General features: G+C 43.4%; 1 protein-coding gene across 3 annotated transcripts in view; it reads left to right on the top strand.

The window, feature by feature from the left end:
* Nucleotides 1–19199, top strand: part of SNTG2 (syntrophin gamma 2) — a 420613-nt gene that overhangs the window by 264970 nt on the left and 136444 nt on the right. For all 3 annotated transcript variants that reach the window (XM_061626228.1, XM_061626227.1, XM_061626229.1), the window contains exon 8: nt 4389–4480. In XM_061626228.1, coding sequence (XP_061482212.1) covers nt 4389–4480 — 92 coding nt within the window. The remainder of the gene's footprint in view (nt 1–4388; nt 4481–19199) is intronic.

Below are 19199 nucleotides of genomic sequence, written 5' to 3'. Positions count from 1 at the left end.
CTGAAGAAACCATCCCTGGACCCAGAAAATCTTGATAATTACAGGCCGGTAGCAAATGTCCCATTCCTGAGCAAGGTCCTGGAACGAGTGGTTGCTGGCCAGCTCCAGACACTCTTGGATGAAGCCGATTATCTAGATCCATTTCAGTCGGGTTTCAGGCCAGGTTTTGGCACAGAGACAGCCTTGGTCGCCCTGTATGATGACCTTTGTCGGGAGAGAGACAGGGGGAGTGTGACTCTGTTGATTCTCCTTGGTCTCTCAGCGGCTTTTGATACCATCGACCATGGTATCCTTTTGGGGAGACTTGCTGATTTGGGAGCTGGCGGTACTGCTTGGCAGTGGTTCTGCTCCTACTTGGCGGGCCGTCTCCAGAAGGTAGTGCTTGGGGAACATTGCTCGGCACCCTGGGCTCTCCAATATGGGGTTCCGCAGGGGTCAGTTCTGTTCCCCATGCTTTTTAATATGAAGCCGCTGGGTGCGGTCATCAGGAGTTTTGGGGTGCACTGCCATCAATATGCTGATGACATGCAATTCTACTTTTCCTTTTCATCTTTCTCAGGTGAGGCTGTCGATATGCTGAACCGATGCCTGACTGCGACAATGGACTGGATGAGAGCTAATAAACTGAGGCTCAATCCAGACAAGACTGAGGTGCTGTTAGTGGGTGCTTCTCCTGACCGGATGGTGGATGTTCAACCTGTTCTGGATGGGGTTGCACTCCCCCTGAAGGAGCAGGTTCGTAGCTTGGGAGTTCTTTTAGAACCATCCCTGTCACTTGAGGCTCAGGTAGCCTCAGTGGCACGGAATGCTTTTTACCAACTTCGGTTGGTGGCCCAGCTACGCCCCTATCTGGATAGAGAGAATCTCGCTTCGGTTGTCCATGCTCTGGTAACCTCGAAGTTAGATTACTGCAATGCGCTCTATGTGGGGCTGCCTTTGAAGACGGTTTGGAAACTGCAGCTTGTACAAAATGCAGCGGCCAGATTGATAACAGGGACTAGGTGTTCTGACCATATAGCACCGATCCTGGCTCGCTTGCGTTGGCTGCCTATATGTTTCCGGGCCAGGTTCAAAGTGCTGGTTTTAACCTATAAAGCCTTATATGGCGCGGGACCACAATACCTGGTGGAACGCCTCCCCCGATATGAACCCACCCATACACTACGCTCTACATCGAAGACCCTCCTCCGGGTACCTACCCATAGGGAAGCTCGGAGGGTGACAACAAGGAAAAGGGCCTTCTCAGTGGTGGCCCCCGAATTATGGAACAATCTCCCTGATGAGGTAAGCCTGGCGCCAACATTACTATCATTTCGGCAACGGGTTAAAACTTTCCTCTTTTCCCAGGCATTTTAGCATTTTAGTATGTGTTGAAATCTGTCTTGACTCTTCTGGGTATTTTATAATTTTAAAGTTTTTTAAAAAGTTTTAAATTTGTTTATATGTGACCTATTGTATTTTTATGTTTGACTGTTGTGCACCACCCAGAGAGCTTCGGCTATGGGGCGGTATAGAAATTTAATAAAATAAAATATAAATAAATAATAGTTTTGTGACGTGTTAGGCAGAGTTCATTGACTGATAAAGTTTCACCTTCTCCTAGTACTTTGTTGGCCAATCCCCATCTGGTTTGCAAACTACGACACACCTTATGTGGGAGTGTTTTATTAAAAACAAGGTAGGCCTGACAGGATGGGTTACATTACATGAGTACTCTGAGAATTATTGAGACGTGGGTGGCGGAGCTGGGCAGGCCAGATCTCACTCAGCTCTGTCCACCCAGGTACTCAGTACAAGATCAGCCCAGACTGGGGGGGGGAGTTGCTGCTGTAGTCCATAGGAGTTCACTTCCCATTACCAGGAAACCCTTCTTTCTTGGAGCAGGACTTGGAGGGCCTGCATATGGTGTTGGGCCAAAGAGGCAGGTTAGGGATGCTGTTAGAGTACTGCCCACCTTGCTGCCTCAAATGCCACAACAGTCTTCCCAGCCAAGCTGACCAAGGTTGTCTCAGGTATGGTGCTGGAGGCACCCAGGATGGTAGTTCTGGGTGATTTTAGCATCCATGCTGATGACATCTCAGGTCCAGCTCAGCATGGCTTCCCACAGCCAGCCCATGGCGGCGAAGGGGGATGTTGCTTGGGAGGGTGGCTGCCACTCCATGAGCCAACATTGGGTTGTGGGGCACACACTCCATGATCCGATGCTAGAACAGATCATGGAGCGGGAGCTACACCCGTCCAGCCCCAGCGGCCCCTCTCAGTGCCATATTACTGTGGTTCCATTCTTACAGGGCCACGTTCAGAGACTAGCACTGGATGAGCACTTCTCAGCCTCTTGACACTTGTGCTATGGGTGATAAGTTCCTTTTCCCAGTGCTATTTAACATCTATATGAAAGGCGTTGGTAGCAGTCATTAAGAGTTTTGGAGTAAGGTGTCATCAGTATGCTGATGACACAGCTCTATTTCTTTATAACATTTAATCGGGAGAAGCTGTGAAAGTTCTGAATCAGGTCTCAATGCAGTGGTGGACAGGATGAGAGCTAATAAACTATGCTTGAATCCTGGGAAGATGGAGGCTCTTTAGGTGGTGATTCCCATGTCCAAGAGATAAGCAAGTTACCTTTTCTGGATGGGGTTTGCATTCTCTCTTTGTAGGGTGCATAGCTTGGAGGATGCTGCTAGATACATCTCTGTCACTAGAGGCTCAAGTGTCCTCTATGGCTAGGAGTGCCTTTTACCAGCTTTGTTCGTTTTGCCAGCTATGGCCATTCCTGGACAGGAATAGCCTGACCACTGCAGTCCATGCATTGGTAATCCTGAGGCTGAATTACTGCAATGTGCTCTGTCAGGCTTCCCTTGGGCCTGGTTTGGAAGCTCCAGCTGGTGCAGAATGAGGCAGCCAGACTGCTGATGGGTGCACATGGCCAACAACATGTGACACCATTGTTAAAACATCTGCACTGGCTGTACATCTACTACTGAAACAGGTTTAAAGGTCCTTGTATTAATTTACAAAGCCCTGAACAACGTAGGCCTAGGGTACCTTATGGACTGCCTGAATCCTTATATCATAGCTGGATTACTGAGACCATCTGCAGGAGCATTGTTGGTTGTCCGCCAAGTTGGCAAGACTCATTTGACAACAGCAAGAAATTGAGCCTTTAGTGTCATTGGCCCAGTTCTGTGGAATGCTCTGCCAAAAGAGATTCAGCAGGCACCTTCTGTTCTGACTTTTAAATGCCTTCTGAAAACCTTTCTATGTCACCAGGCATATGCAGGCAATTGAGAAGATATCTTTCTCTAGTAGCTAGTTCATGTTTTCTGATTTTAAATTTTTATATGGTTTTATCTTGTATTTATATATGTTGTAAACAGGTTAGATTTTTTTTCATGAATACCAGCATATAAATATTTATATAAATAAATAAATTCAAAGTTTTGTTCTTGAACTACCAAGTCCTTAATAGCTTTGGTCCTGTGTACCTCAGAGGCTGGCTTCTATCCTTAACACAATCACATATTTTAAGACCAACCCATCTCTTGGTGGGATTGCCACCCATTTCCTAATTTTGAACACCCAAAGCATGTATCTGGTATTCTCAGACGTTTCTACACAACTGTGTCATCCTGCAGAAGTCTCATAACATGCAGGCTTGACAGCACAATCCTAGGCATGCCTGCTTAGAAGTAAGTGGTTAATGTGTTTCAATTAGCAGTCTGAATGCCCTCTGGAAGACTTTCTTGTTGAGACTAACAGCCAAGAGTATATACAATTTATTATTTTTGTTTTATTGTATTTACCACACACAATAATAATAATAATAATAATAATAATAATAATAATAATAGGTGATATCCAGTGATGTCCACCCAATTATGCAAAGGACTTCCACTTGTGCAACAGAACTGGAACTTCCTTTCTTTCCCCCTGTAGTCAACCTGTAGCTCCCCAAACTCTGCACCAAAGGGTTCCCCAGTTCTCTGGACCAGATTTTGGGAGGACAGGTTGCAACAGGGGGCAGGAGGAGAGGAAGGGGAAGTCCCTTTGCATTAATGGAAGTCCCCTTGTGCAGTGTCGGATGTCATCCTACACATTTCATTGACATGTGCATGTATTGCAAAAGTTGTAATCTCTTTGTTAGGAATTTTACACTACATCCAATTTATTTCCTTGCACACTAGCTTTCTACATCTTTCTTGCCAAGAAATATATAGCACATGGTGAAACCTATTACAGTTTAATCAAACATAAATATAAATAAATAAAATTTCAGTGAACTAACGATTTTGTACGCATACACTGCAGTTCTTCCTAAATCATGTGCTTTTAACTGTTTACTGCTAAATACAAATTATAACACTTTTTTTTCATATGCCACATTTCAGGTTCCCCTGGACCATCAAGTGATCACAGCAGTGGCACGTCTTCCCCTCTCTTTGATAGTGGTTTACATTTAAATGGAAATTCAACAAACACAGTAAGTGATTTGGTACCACTTTGTCTAGTTCTACATGTCATTTATTTGATTGTGTTGCAAGAGAACAAATATTGACAAATGTCAAGGATGATTATTTTAATATTAGAAAAAGGACTGAATAGTGGACAGTAGATCTAGTAGGTGTAAGAGGACTACATTTGCATTTACTACATCAGGACTCATTTAATTGTTGAGAAAGAATTAAGTTGTTATTTCACATAAATATGAAAGTGTTGGAAAAGATTGTTCAAATATTTGGAGTGAGGTGTCATTGCCGCCGTGAGCTTCTACTGGGAGGAAGGGCAGGATCTAATAAACAACAACAATAATAAAGAAGAAGAAAAGAATCACAGAGCCCAGGCATGGGGTGGGGGAAAAGAGTACCCTTTACCAGGGCCTGGAGATCTAGGGGTGGGACAGCTAAAACCCGTTAGCTTGTAGAGAAAAATGAGGCTAAACTGTGAATCAAGCTTGATATTATGGACACTTATTTCACTGTATCTATATGCATGTTGTCTACTTATTGTGAAATTTGCTGGACCCAATTAGAAGCAATGTTAAAACAGAATAGGCACCATTCTGAACAGCAAGTTGTTAACCCAGGCACTTCTGTGTTTGTATACTAACTGTTTGAGAAAGAGAGAAGTACAGAGTCCATACTGATCCATGAGTTCCATGTGCATAAGCAGATATAACAGCTAGTGGGGGCACCATAATAATCAGGAACATTTATTCCAGAAACAGTAGGCTTTAGAGGCCTGGTAGGCTTCAGAGGCGTGAAATATGCCAGCAACTATTTAGTAGAGTGGTCATGTGTCCTGCTTTACAGTCTTCTATTTGAAGGGCTTTAAGAGGTGAATTCTCTATTGAATAAGTCCTCCATTTGAAGGACTGCCTGGTTAAACTATAATTTATTTATTTATTTTATTTATTGCCTTTATATACCGTGTCATAGCCGAAGCTCTCTGAGCGGTATACAACAATTAAAAAAATCAAAAACAAGTATTCAGATTTAAACCACACCAAATTAAAACCCATAAAAACCTATAGGCAAGTTAAATCACATGCTATTCAAATGCTGTTAAAAAATGCCTGGGAGAAGAGGAAAATCTTGAAAGCACCGAAAAGATAACAGTGTTGGCGCCAGGTGCACCTCGTCAGGGAGATCATTCCATAATTTGGGGGCCACCACTGAGAAGGTCCTCTCCCTTGTTGCCATAAGAAGAGAGCAGGGGCCTTGGAATCGCCCATCAACAGTTAGCATCTGGACAGCGAAATGGGCAGGTGAACAGGTCACTTGGTCACGTTTTCCCCACTATGGTGAGATGTATAGTATTTCATTTAATAATATATTGCATCTATGCATATAAATAGTATGTGTAAATTCCATGCAAATATGCACCCTCCCTCGCACCCTCCCTCTCGCTCTCTCGCTCTCTTTTGGTGATGCAAAAGTGGCCACCCTATAGCTCCCTCTCTCTCTCTCTCTCACACACACACACACACACACACACACACACACCAAGATATATTTATTCATTTAACTATTTATTTATTTATTTCAGAATGTATAAACTTCTCAATCTTCAGAAAATACCTAAGCAAAATATAGACTATATTATAATAAATAATATAGATCATAAAACAGTATTAAAAGATAAAACCCAACTAGAATTAAAAACTGCACAAATAAAATAAACTAATTTGGGAAGGCTTGGGAGAAGTTTTTAATTTTTCAACAAATATCAAAAACATAACCATGATGAAAATTCAGATAACTGGTGCCACACCACTAAAAGCACATGCTCAAGTCACAGCTTTTCCAGAAGGGGGCTGGTAGTAGTAGTTGTTGTTGTAGCAGCAGCAGCAGCAGCAGCATTTATTAGTCACTTTTCTCACTGAAGTGACCCAAAGTAACTTACATTAAAACCAGTTAAAACCAATACAGCCAAAACCTAAAAACACATCAGTACATTCAAACCAGTTAAAAATAAACACAACCAATCAAAAAACCCTAAAACACATCAGTACAAAATAAAGAACAGGACTGCAGATCCTGCCCCACTAAAAGAGGCCACCAATAGCTAAGGTAAAGAGGAAAGTCTTTGCCTGGCACATAGAAATAGATAAAGATGGTGCCAGGAGTGCCTCCCTGGGGAGAGCATTACACAAGGGGGGGGCACTACTGAAAAGGCCCATTCTTATGTTGCCACTTTTTGAGCCTCCCATGGAGGAGGCATATGATTAAGAAGCTCAGATGATGATTACAGGGTCTGGGTTGGTTCCTATGGGGAGAGGCAGTTCTTAAGGTACTGGGATGCTGAGCCACTTTATAGGTCAAAACCAGCACTTTGAAACTTACTGGTAGCCAGTGCAGTTGTGCCAGAATTGGTGTAAAATGTTTAGAATGACATACCCCAGTCCACAATCTGGCCGCTGAATTCTTCACCAGCTGCAGTTTCCAAACCATCTTCAAAGGCAGCCCCATGTATAATGCATTGCAGTAGCCTAATTTTCTGTTGCAGTATACAATGGAAGTTACGCTGTCTCTGGCCAACTAGGGGCTCAGCTGGATTACCAGCTGAAGCTGATGGAAGCCACTCTGCGCCACTTGAACCTCAAGCGACAATTATGGATCCAGGAGCACCTCCAAGCTTCATACCTGCTCCTTCAGTGGGAAAGTGCCCCTATCCAGAGTGGACCACACCCAATATATCCAGTCTAAGGAACCACCCACTAACAGTGCCTCAGTCTTATCTGGGATAAGCTTCAGTTTATTGGCTCTCACCTTGTCCATTACTGAGGCAAGAAACCGATCTACCACATCCACTGCCACACCTGCAGATGTAAAGTAGAGCTATGTGACATCCACGTATTGCCAACAGTGTCCTCCAAAATTCCAGATGAGCCCATTCAGCAGTTTCATGTAGAAGTTAAACAGCATGGGAGATAAAATTGGACCCTGTGGAACCCCACACTGAAGGTTCCACTGGGCTGAACAATACTTCCTAAGCACTATCTTCTGGAGATGACCATCCAAGTAGGACTGGAAACACTACAAAGTAGTACTGACCTCCCTGAACCCAGACAACTGCTCCAGAAGAATACCATGGTTGATGATATTGAAAGACACTGAGATATCAAGGAGAATTTATAGAGGTACATTCCCCCTGTTTCTCTCCTGACATAAGTCATCCTACAGGGAGACCAAGGCAATTTCTGTGACAAAATGGGACCTAAACCCCACTTTGACTGGATCTAGAAAACTGGTTTCATCCGAGACACCCTGGATCTGGCCTGCAACCACACACTCAAGAACATTGCCCAAAAAGGGGAGATCAGCAACAGCTCACTGGAACAGGGTATTGCCAACATGTTGCCCCACTGCTGAAAGAATTGCACTGGCTGCCTATTAGCAACGAGGCCAAGTTCAAGGTTCTAGTTTTGGTGTACAAAGCCCTACGCAGCTTGGGACCAGGATATCTGAAATATGGTCTTACCCTTATATACCCAGTTGATCATTGCGCTCTGCAGGTGAGGGCCTGCTACAGATACCATCTTCAGGGGCATCACTACCGGGTGCGGAGGGTGTGGACCACACCCGGGTGACACCCTGAGGGGGGTGACACCCAGAGCCGCCCCGCCCTGCGCCGTTGCCCAGCAAAGGAGCCGAGAAGCGCTCCGGGTCGGCGCAGCCAACTCCTCCTTGGAGGCGGGCGGGCGAGACGGAAAGCAGGCGCCCACTCGCTGGCGGTGAAGCCAAGACAAGCCTTCCACCGCTAGCCTGGAGCGCATGCACATGCGCGCGCGATGGCACACGCCGGAGGTCCGCACCCCCCCGCACTCCTGCTAGTGACGCCGCTGACCATCTTATCAGGATGTCCATTCCGCACAACATTGGAAGCAGACGTTTAGTGTTGTGGTACCAACCCTTTGGAATTTCCTCCCTTAGATATTAGACAAGCACCATCTCTGTTATCTTTCTGGCACCTATTGAAGGCCTTCCTCTTTCAATAAGCCTTTTAAGTGGAGACCTTATCCCAGTCTGTGTCTGTGCTGGAATTGCTTTTTAAGTTGTTTTTACAGTTGTTTTGTTTTAATATGTTATATAGATGTTTTGTTTTAATATGTCTTTAAAGATGTTTTGTTTTAATATGTTTTCAAGTTCAAGCCATCTCCTTGCTTGTGGCATTAACAGGAACATGTGTTACGTTATCTAGCTGTGTTATCTATCAAGGGTGAACTTGTAAGAGAAATTGTCTTTGGAGAGATAATTCACGATTTTGCAATGAAAATCAAAGGACCAATCAATAAGTTACAAAATAGTAATCTTTTTATATAAAACAATGATAGCAAAGAGAGGTTGCTTGGGGGCACAGCAGAACAGGTGCACTGTGTGTGAAGGTGTAATTTCAGAAATGTAGAAAATGTAATTTCATAATTAAAATAAAACCTTTTATTTGATAACTCATGAGATTATGGGCTGAGATGCTGTTGGTGGGAGGGCCCTCTGCCCAGATGGTTGACGTTCAACCTGCCCTAGATGGGGTTACACTCCCCCTAAAGGGGCAGGTACGTAGTTTGGGGGTCTTATTAGATCCGCTCCTGTCACTTGAGGCTCAGGTAGCCTCGGTGGCACGGAATGCATTCTACCAGCTTCGGCTGGTAGCCCAACTACGACCCTATCTGGACAGGGAGAATCTCGCCTCAGTTATCCATGCTATGGTAACCTCTAGATTGGACTACTGTAATGCACTCTACGTGGGGCTACCTGTGAAGACGGTTCGGAAACTTCAGCTAGTGCAAAATGCTGCGGCCAGAGTTCTCACTGGGACAAAGAAATTTGACCATATAACACCTGTCCTGGCGCAGCTGCACTGGCTACCGATATGTTTCTGGGCCAGATTCAAAGTGTTGGTTCTTACCTATAAAGCCCTAAACGGCATTGGACCGCAATACCTGGTGGAATGCCTCTCTCGCTATGTACCTACCCGTTCACTACGCTCGACGTCGAAGGCCCTTCTCCGGGTCCCAATCTCATAAAGAGGCCCGGAGATCAACAACTAGATCTAGGGCCTTCTCGGTGGTGGCCCCCGAACTATGGAATGCCCTCCCAGACGAGATACGCCTGGCGCCTTCTTTGTTATCTTTTCGGCGCCAGGTAAAAACCTACCTTTTCGCCCAGGCTTTTTAAACATTTTAAATTTAATTTTAAACCTAATATGGATTTTAATTTATAAACTCATGGCAATTCTATTTCGGATTTTTATCATGTTATATTTTTCACACTTGCTCATATTTTAATTGTGATTTTATTTGTTGTACACCGCCCTGAGAGCTTTCTGCTATAGGGCGGTCTAGAAATGTAATAAAATAAATAAATAAATAATAACATTTAATGTAGCACTACGTCAAATGTTGATTTTCCTTGCACAATGGAATGTTCTCCCCCTCTCCTCCCCTATGCCCTCTTAATCTGTTCTGAGGGTTCCCCCAACCCTCCAGAGCATATTTGCAAGTGGTGTCAGGCATACATGGGGGAGGGGAGAGGAGAGATGGGGAAATCCCCTTGTACTACTTGAAGTTGCTCTGCTAGCACATGGATTTAGTTGAATACTGTGCTGTGCTGTATGTCTGGGATGGGATCACAGTATTTGTTTGGGAGAGGGGTCCATGTTACATGTTTGTACTGGGCCCCCAAAATGAAACTTCGCTCCTGTTCAGTATACTGGCCTTTTGAAGTGAAGCTGGGGACAAGAAAAGGGGAAAGCACACTTAAGTTATAAGAGACATATGTCACTGAAGAGCATTCCTCTAATGTGTACCATCATTTCATATGAGAGACCACGTACATGTGCAGTTATCCATAGCAAAGAAAAAAAAGTAGAATCTGACCCTGTGGAAAAGTCACAACCTACTTTCATCAGGAACAAAAAGCTTTGAACAAGTGGAAGATGTCTATTTCCCCAAGATCAAAAGGTAAGATTGCAAATGCCTTGCAAAGAAAGTTGCTTTAGCTTCTAAGATGGTTTGGTGAAAGTACAAGCATCAGGGAACATTTATCAGATTGAACTGTGATCAAAACGGACAGATAAGGAGGCTAAGAAATGTCAGTTACCAGCACTGTTTTTTTCCCTAGGAAATGTCATCTGTTCAGTGAAACAATGCAGTGTCTTTTGTTGTGCGTTCCTTTTCTCCAGAATTGACCCAGTTTTTTTAAACTGCACCTTGTGACATTTTCAAAGCTAATCACACCAGGTCCTATAATGACTGGACTCTTTATGTATAGGAATATGGAAGTGGGGCATGGACTAGCACGGTTCCTACTGCTGATGCTATATTATCTTTTTAACAGTTGTATCTCTGATTGTGTTATCCATGTAGATTAGGCATTTCTTTTGTGTACTAAATTAAATGTTTGAAGTCTGACATGGAGACCCTGCTGAACTCTCTCTCTCTGGTCCTGCCAGCTGGTCCTGCCAGTGACAGCTGGTGTCTGAAGAACAGCTCATGCACTGAGGTCTCACCTCCAGTCGTCCTCCAGAAACACAAACATTAGAAAAAACACAATATTTGTATCTCCTTTGGCATTCTAAAGACAGACATCTTGCTATTAAAATACTTCCTTGGCACCAGTAAGTTTGCTGAAGCTACAACAGGTAGCCATATTTTTTTCTGTTTTGACAAATGGCCTCAGAAGTACAGATGCAAGCTGGGCAATTCCATGCAAGGTTGGGGCTGGAGACTCCATAAGAGAAGAGTTCAGATATTGCTTCAGCAGTTGTCATCCTCAGACTGAGTCTTAAATAGGAGCCACGGCTCTCTCTCAGTTGCTAACTCCACCTTCATTTGAAAGAACCACTTCATTTTATTTATTTGTTTGTTTTTTAGAGGTATTGCTATACCACCCTCTCACAAAACATCAGGGTGGTGCAACATAAAAATATGTAAAACAATACAAAGCAACCATTAAAATGACTGGCTACTCAGCCTATCAGCTCAAGAAAGTCTTCAAGAGATGCCTGAAAGTCAAAAGCAAGGATGCCTGCCGAATGTCTGCTGAAAGAGTGTTTCACAGCATGGACACAGCAACACTAAATGCCTGAATTCTATTTGAGGTCAGTTAGGCCTCTGTAACCCAGGGAACAATTAATACACTCCTCTGGATGATCTCAGTGATCAGGCTGGGGTACAAGGTCTCAGGTGATCCTTAAGGTATCCTGGACCCCAATTGTTCAGGGCTTTGTATATCAACACAAGAGCCTTGAACCTGGCCCAGTAGCATATGGGCAGGCAGTGCAGATGTTTTAGCAGTGGTGTCACATGCTGTCAGCCATCTGCCCCTATCAGCAGTCTACCTGCTATATTCTGCACCAGCTGGAGCTTCCAGACCAGGCCGAAGGGCAGCTCAATGTAGAGCACATTATAGTAATCCAGTCTCCAGGTTACCAGTGCATGGACTACAGCAGCCAAATTATCCTGATGCAAATAAGGCTGTAGCTGGCATACCAGATGAAGCTGATAAAAGGTACTTGTAGCCTCTGGGGTCACTTGGGCCACTAATGACAAAGATGTATCCAGGAGTACCTCCTGGTACCTGCTCCTTTAGAGGGAGTGCAACCCCATCCAGAAGAGAAGCTGGCCTATCTTCTGCACACAGAACCACCTACCCACAGACCCAGGATTCAAACTCAGTATTGGCCCTCATCCAGTCCACCACTGCATTAAGACACTGGTCCAGAGCCTGCAGAGCCTTTCCTAATTCAGATGCTATGGAGAAGTAGAGCTGCATGTTGTCAGCATACTGATGGTATCGTGCTCCAAAACATCTAATGTCTGCTCACATGGGCTTCATGTAAATGTTAAATAACATGGGAGACAAATTAGTGCCGTGATGTTTGCCCACAAGTACCTATATAAAAAATAAATCTTTTTTTGAAATTATATACTATTTTAAAGTACTTATGCAAATTCTTGTTATTTCATATATTTATAGTATATCTAATAATGGACCGTCACTATCACACACATTCAAAACATTGTTTGCAAAAACTTATTATGGATAGTGTGTGCAATGATGAGCTCAGCACAGGCAGACTACTGCCTGTACATGATGAAAGTACTACTGAGTGTAAAACTAGCATGTGATGCATCTTCAGAAGGCCTGGCTGTCCCATATGAATTGTGATCACTATACAGAAAAGTTGATGGTATATATCTACCTTGATTGTGTATCAAATGCATGACTCATTGGGGAACTTTGTGTGAGCACAAAAACTTAAATTCTTGACACTCGCCTAAAGTTTGTTGGGCTGAACTTAGCAGTGAGAGCTGCATTATCCGTATCTGTTACGTGAGCAGCTTATGAAAAGCTTGGTTATTTTATCTGGAATTCCTACATTATTGGCACCATTAACTTTTATGGTCAAAAGAGAGCTTTGTCAAAGAAGTGAGTAGTGAGGAAGAGTTGAAAACATGAATGATGGATTTAACTGAGAGCAGGAGTTTAGCGGTAGAGTAGCCTCTTTGCATGTAAAATTCTCCAACAGTCCCAGTCCATGATTTCTCCGGTAGGACTGGAAGAAACCCCAGGCTGAAAACCTGGAGAGCTGCTGCCAATCAGTGTAGTTTAGACAACACTGAGGCACATGGTCTACCTCAGTATAGGGCAGCTTCCTGTGTAACAGGTGACTGTAGAGCAAGGGAGGGAGGTGGCTCTGCAAAAGGGAAGATCTCAAATAATAATCTGGGGGAAAATAAGAGTCACAATTTGAAACTGTGGAGTGAAGATAAATGTTGAAGGATGACAAAGAAAGCAACTGAAACCTTGACCCAGAGCACCACAGCCAGTGAAGTAACCCAGATGCGGAATGGTTGGAAGGAGTGGTAGGATAAAGGCCTGACAAAGCCAGAGAGCAAATGATTGTTAGTATTCAAGGTTTGAGAAGAAAAGAAGCTGAATAGTTGCAATAATTTAGAGGTAGAAGGAAGATGAGAGAATGGATCAAAGGGTATCATATAAGGATTTCTAAAGGACTTGGAGACTGGTTGCACATTTGAAAAGGGGCAGGAAGGGCACCTGTGGGCACAGCGTTCAATGGAATATAAAGATAAAATGTTTATTCACAGGAAATGACCAGGACTTATTTTCAAAAGTCCAGGGGGAAAATACTGTTCAGGCACTGACAGATAATTATTGGGCATGCAGGAGAAATGCTATGATTAACTATATTTAAGGTTATTATTATTGAGGATAGGCATTGATATTCAGGACGGGTTTATGTCTGCTACAGGTGTTTTCTGCTTGACAGAAAAAAAGGTTTTACAGACACTGCACAATTATATGAATGCCACATTTCAGCAAAGCAAACTGAACAACTGGCTAAACTCAGTAAAAGACTATAGGTAAAACAAAGGGGAAATGTGAATAGAACATAAAAATCAATGCACTGATTGCAAAAATCAGTGCAAACATTATGCATATCCCTGCCATTTCTTTTGTACCTTTCTTTGCTGTTTAATTTTGAATGTAAACAAATTTATACAAACTGAGATTCAGACACTTAAAAAAATTAATCAAGGATTCTGTGGTTATATTTAGAGGCCAATGTTTTATCAATATGTTGTTCCTCTGATCCAGAAGGAGAATTCAACACACAGAAGAAGGCAGTGTCTAGAAACATAGGAAGCTGCTTTATCAGACCCTTAGTCCATCAAGCTCAGTACAAATGACAGCGGGAAATTCTCAGCCCTTCCTGGAGATACCAGGGTTTGAGCCTGGGAGTTCTGCATGCAAAGCAGATGTTCTACCACTGAGCTACAGCTATCCTGTAAGCAAAATGTCTGCCCAAGCCATTTTGCTGCATATAGTGCACCTCTTGCTAGGACTAATACTATGTCTACACATACAAAAAAAGAAAAATTCATGGACATAAAACACCCCTTCGTCTAGAACATGGGGTTTGTGAAGCTTGTTGTTGCCAGACGTTAGATGTGCCTGAGGAGGAGGGAAAATAAATGCAGATTCTCCCCATATCCTCCTCAAACAAATTATGTCACTGGTGGAGCTAATCAGGACCAGCGCCAGCCCACCGTGGCCCCCCATGTCCACTGTGTGTGCACACATACTTAAATACACCTGATTGTGCCAACTCATGTGTCAGTGCACATGCCTGCCATCTTAGGTGATGGCAGGCATGCATGCTAATGTACAAGGTGGTGCAACTGGGCATATTTAAGTGCACGCTGGAGTGATGTTGGCTGGGAGAGTGGAGCTCCCATTCTGCAATCCTTGCCACCATCTGGTCGTGGCCCAATGTTGGTGGAAAATGCAGAGTGGGCGCTCTACCCTCCGAGCCCAGCCACAGGGGCCTCAGTCAGTGCCCGACTTCAGTGCCCACTGGTGCTAGGCCTGGGGCTAATGGAAAGTCAGTGCAGTCAACTTGCTTCAAACATGGTAAGGTTTTCTTCTACATGGATGCATGGTCACTGGGATTTTTACTACCCATATGGTATATATTTTTACTACTGAATCCAGGGCTATCTGCCAGATTGTTAGGCTTCTCTCAGTTTTCTCTGTGGAATGGTAATCTATCGAACAGCTTTGAAAGAGGTCCTCTCTGGAAGCAGAGGTTTTTGAAAACAGTCCTCAAGTCTCTGACATTCCCTTTCTGGACAAGGTGATCATGAGGTGTGGTTAGCTAGCTGCAGGTATGCCTGGAGGAAGCATATTATCTAAATCAGTGATTCCCAATTTTTTTTGCCCACAGACCACTTCAAAAATGCTGATGGTCTGGGCGGACCACTTAATGATTTTTTTCTGCCTGTTGTCACAATTGTAATGTGCTGTGCTAGTGCTGTATGGTTTTCAGTTGTATTTTTGTGACTTTTATTTCTTATACAATATTTAATTATATTAGAGTTTGCATTCCACAGAATTCAAATTGTAATACATTAAAATATAAAATAAGAATCAATTCCATTAAAAATCAGTATTTAGTGTGGACATGTTGCAGACCACCTGAATGAAGCTCAGGGCCACAGGTGGTCCATGGACCACAAATGGGAACCTCTGATCTAGATCCATTGCAATCTGGTTTCAGGTCCTGTTTTGGCACTGAAACAGCCTGATTGATGATAGAAAGGGGGAATCTGACCCTGTTGGCTCTCCTTGACCTCTCGGCAGCTTTTGACACTATTGACAATGGTGTTCTTCTGGAGTGACTCAAGGAGCTGGGAATTGAATATATTGTATTACTGTGGTTTCACTCCTACCTGCAGAGTTACTACCAGAAAGTAGATTGTTACTTGGCTCCATTGCTTTGGGGCTGTGGGATCCCACAAGGGTCCATTCTGTCTCCTATGTTATTTAATGTCTATAAGAAACATTTGGGAGCTGTCATCTGGGGATATGGAGCACAGTGTCATCAGTATGCTGATGACATGCAGCTCTCTCTCCATTACATCAGAATCAGGACAGACTGTGAAAGTGTTGGACAGGGGTCTGGGGACCAATAAACTGAGGCTGAATCCTGACGACAGAAGTGCTGTAGGTGGGTGGTTCTGTGTCTGGGAATTAAATGTACATCCTGTTCTGGGAGGGTTGCAATCCTTGTGAAGGAATAGGTCCATAGTCTGAGATACTCTGGGATTCCAACTTGTCACTAGAGTGTCAAGTGGCTTCAGAGGCTAGGAGCGCTTATGCCCAGTTTAGGCTGATTCGCCAGCTACAGGCATTCCTAGATTGGGTTAGCTGGCTAGGCTAATAAGTGAGGCAGCCTGATGGTACAATGTGTCACTGGTCTTGAAAGTGCTGCACTGGCTGCCAGTGAGATACCAGGCCAAATTCAGATGTTAGTACTAGCATGTAATGCCCTAAATGGCTTGGGACCCAAGTACCTAAAAGAGCGCCTTCCCCAGTATTAACCATCTTAGACCTTACAATCGGCACCTGAGGACTTGGTGGTGCTGCCGCTGAGGGCTGTGTGGTTGGTGGTGACCCATGACAGGGCCTTTTAAGTGGTAGTTCCCATTTGTGGAATGCCCTCCCTGGTGACATGTACCTGTTTTCTTCATTATCACTTTCAGGGAGAAAAGTTAAAACATTCCTCTTTACCCAGGCATTTATGGCTGAAAGACACTGTTCCTGGCAACCCTGAGATCACTAGGTGACATAATGTTTTCAGAATCTTCTTAGAATGTTTTAACTGTTTTTAGATATATATATATATATATTTAAAAAGGTTTATTATTGACGTGTCTACCACCCTAGGCAACTATGGGAGGAAGGAGGGGATATAAATCGAAGAAGTAGTAAATGGGTAGTCAGTGCTATGCAGTAATGCTAAGAATATCCAGAACAGTAGCCGTGTTAGTCTGTTGTAGCAAAATAAATAACAATAAAATAAGAGCAGAGAATCTTGTGGTACCTTAAAGACTAAGAAATATGTTACAGCATTAGCTTTCATGGACTAGAGTCTGCTTCATGTAGTCACTGAAAGCTTATGCAGTAATTCCCTAAGAGGCAAAAAAACCCTTGTGGTTTAAGAATGCACCTACAGCCAACAGATATTTCTGCCAGTCTTTAAATGCAGGAAAACTGGGCAGCTATAGTGAATGCAGTAGCTATAATGAATGCACCAAGGGACCAGGAGATCTCACCTCCTCTCTGAGATATTGTACTGCCTTACAAATTTGTCAAAATACAAACACAATTTGTGTTGGTCTTTCACAGTCCAATCCACTTCCCGTGTAGCTTGGAAGAATTTGAGAACATGTGCCTCTGAGCATATGGTGAGTGGTGGCAATACCTGCCATCTCCAAAGATGGAGAACTGCATTTTTTTATGTTTGTTGGTGTTACTTTTGGTGTTGCTTCTTTCCTGTGTTACTACTGTTTCTACAGAGAACCTAACCTAGAAAATTATATTTCTCTCATTCATTCTAGAAATCTGTGTCAAATTTATTTTTATTATTTCAAAGCCTTTTTATTGGTCAATGTCATTTGATGGTGAAGATAGCCTTTTGTATTTTAAACTGGAGATTATAATCTATTTCTACTTTGGGCACATTAACAGTTGAATCTGAAATGCAGTTTGATGTAAAATCAGACTGATTACAATATGTTGCTACTTAAGCAATGACTTTAGCTGTTGGAAAAAAACAAACTTAGCCTGCCCAGGGTGCATGTTTTCAGCCTGCTATGCTTAAACCAAGGTGGGCATGGTCAATTAAAACATAGAGCACACCTACAAGTTTGCTACAATATATTTCACCTCCCATTGTTTTATCTTGTGCAAAGACACTCCTCATGTCCATTGGAGACTATTCTACAGAATAATCAGTGTCATTATTCCACAATAGTTTTTGGAGTTTTTTTAGTGTAAATTTTGCAGTGTTGCTATACTTCACATTCACAGAAAGAGAAGCAAAAGAAAATGATTTCCTATAGGAAACTTCACTAAAAATGCAAAGTAAATCAAACATATTTAAAGTGACTATCTGAACTATATCAACTGTCTTAATAACATTGCTTCCGCCCTGCTAAAACAAGATCAGCACAGCAAATGTCTTGTTTCTGTTACTTGGGCTGATCCCAAGTGTTGCTATCAATCACCATACGTTCAGAGGCACGTTACCAAATTCTTCCAAGCTACACAGGAAGTGGATTGAACTGTGAAAGACCAACCCAAATTGTGTTTGCATTTTGACAAATTTGTAGGACAGTACAATATCTCAGAGAGGAGGTCAGGTCTCCTGCTCCCCTGGTGCATTCACTGAAGTTGCCCAATTTCCCTGCTTTTTAAAGTTTGATAGAAATATCTGTTGGCTATAGGTATGTTCTTAAACCACAAGGTTTTTTCCCCTATTAGTGAATTTCTCTGCTTTTTAATCTGGGAGGTAAGAAATGGGATCTTGTGCAAGTTTTGCTGAGAATGGATTGATCATTTGCATGCTTATTGAGTTCAATGGAATTTACTGCCCTGCAATCATGCTTAGGATGGGTAAAACTGACCACAGGGGGATGGGGAGGGGAGGGGAAGAGAAAGGGCATGGGGAGGAGGGGGATGGGAACAGGTGGAAGGGGGAGGGGAGGAGGAATGCAGGTTTGATCATTTGCATGCTTATTTAGTTCAGTGGGATTTACTCCCATGCATTCATGCATAGGATAGGTGAAACTGACCATGGGGGGGAAGGGGAGGAGGGAGGGGGAGGAGAGAGGAGGGGGGAAGAATGGAGGAGGAAGGGAGATGAGGGGGAAAGAGATGGGGAGGTAAACACAGGTCTGATCATTTGCATGCTTATTGAGTTCAATGGGATTTACTTCAATGCAATCATGCTTAGAATAGGTAAAACTGACCATGAAAGAGGAGGGGGGGAGAGAACAGGAGAGGGAAGGAGTGGGAGGTAGGGGCAAAGGAAGGGGGAGGGAAGAGGCAAAAGGGAGGGGATAGGAGGGAGGGAGGACAGGTTTGACCATTTGCATGCTTATTGAGTTCAGTGGGATTTACTCCTATGCAATCATGCTTAGGATAGGTGAAACTGACCTGGGGGAGGGCATGGAGGAGGAAGGCAGGAAGGGGAGGGGGAGGGAGGGAGGAGAGGAGATTGGGTCGGTGGGCACTGGACAGAGGGGAAACCTCTTTCCCTTCCAAAAGGAAAACATTGTGAATAGTGTCATTCTATTTCAGGATTTCTCCCACATTTTTATTCTACAGTGG

This window comes from Rhineura floridana, chromosome 4 (genome assembly GCF_030035675.1).
Source record: "Rhineura floridana isolate rRhiFlo1 chromosome 4, rRhiFlo1.hap2, whole genome shotgun sequence".
In the NCBI taxonomy this organism is placed as follows: domain Eukaryota; kingdom Metazoa; phylum Chordata; class Lepidosauria; order Squamata; family Rhineuridae; genus Rhineura; species Rhineura floridana.
Note: the sequence above shows the minus strand (reverse complement) of the source record. Positions and strands in the feature narration are given on the sequence as shown.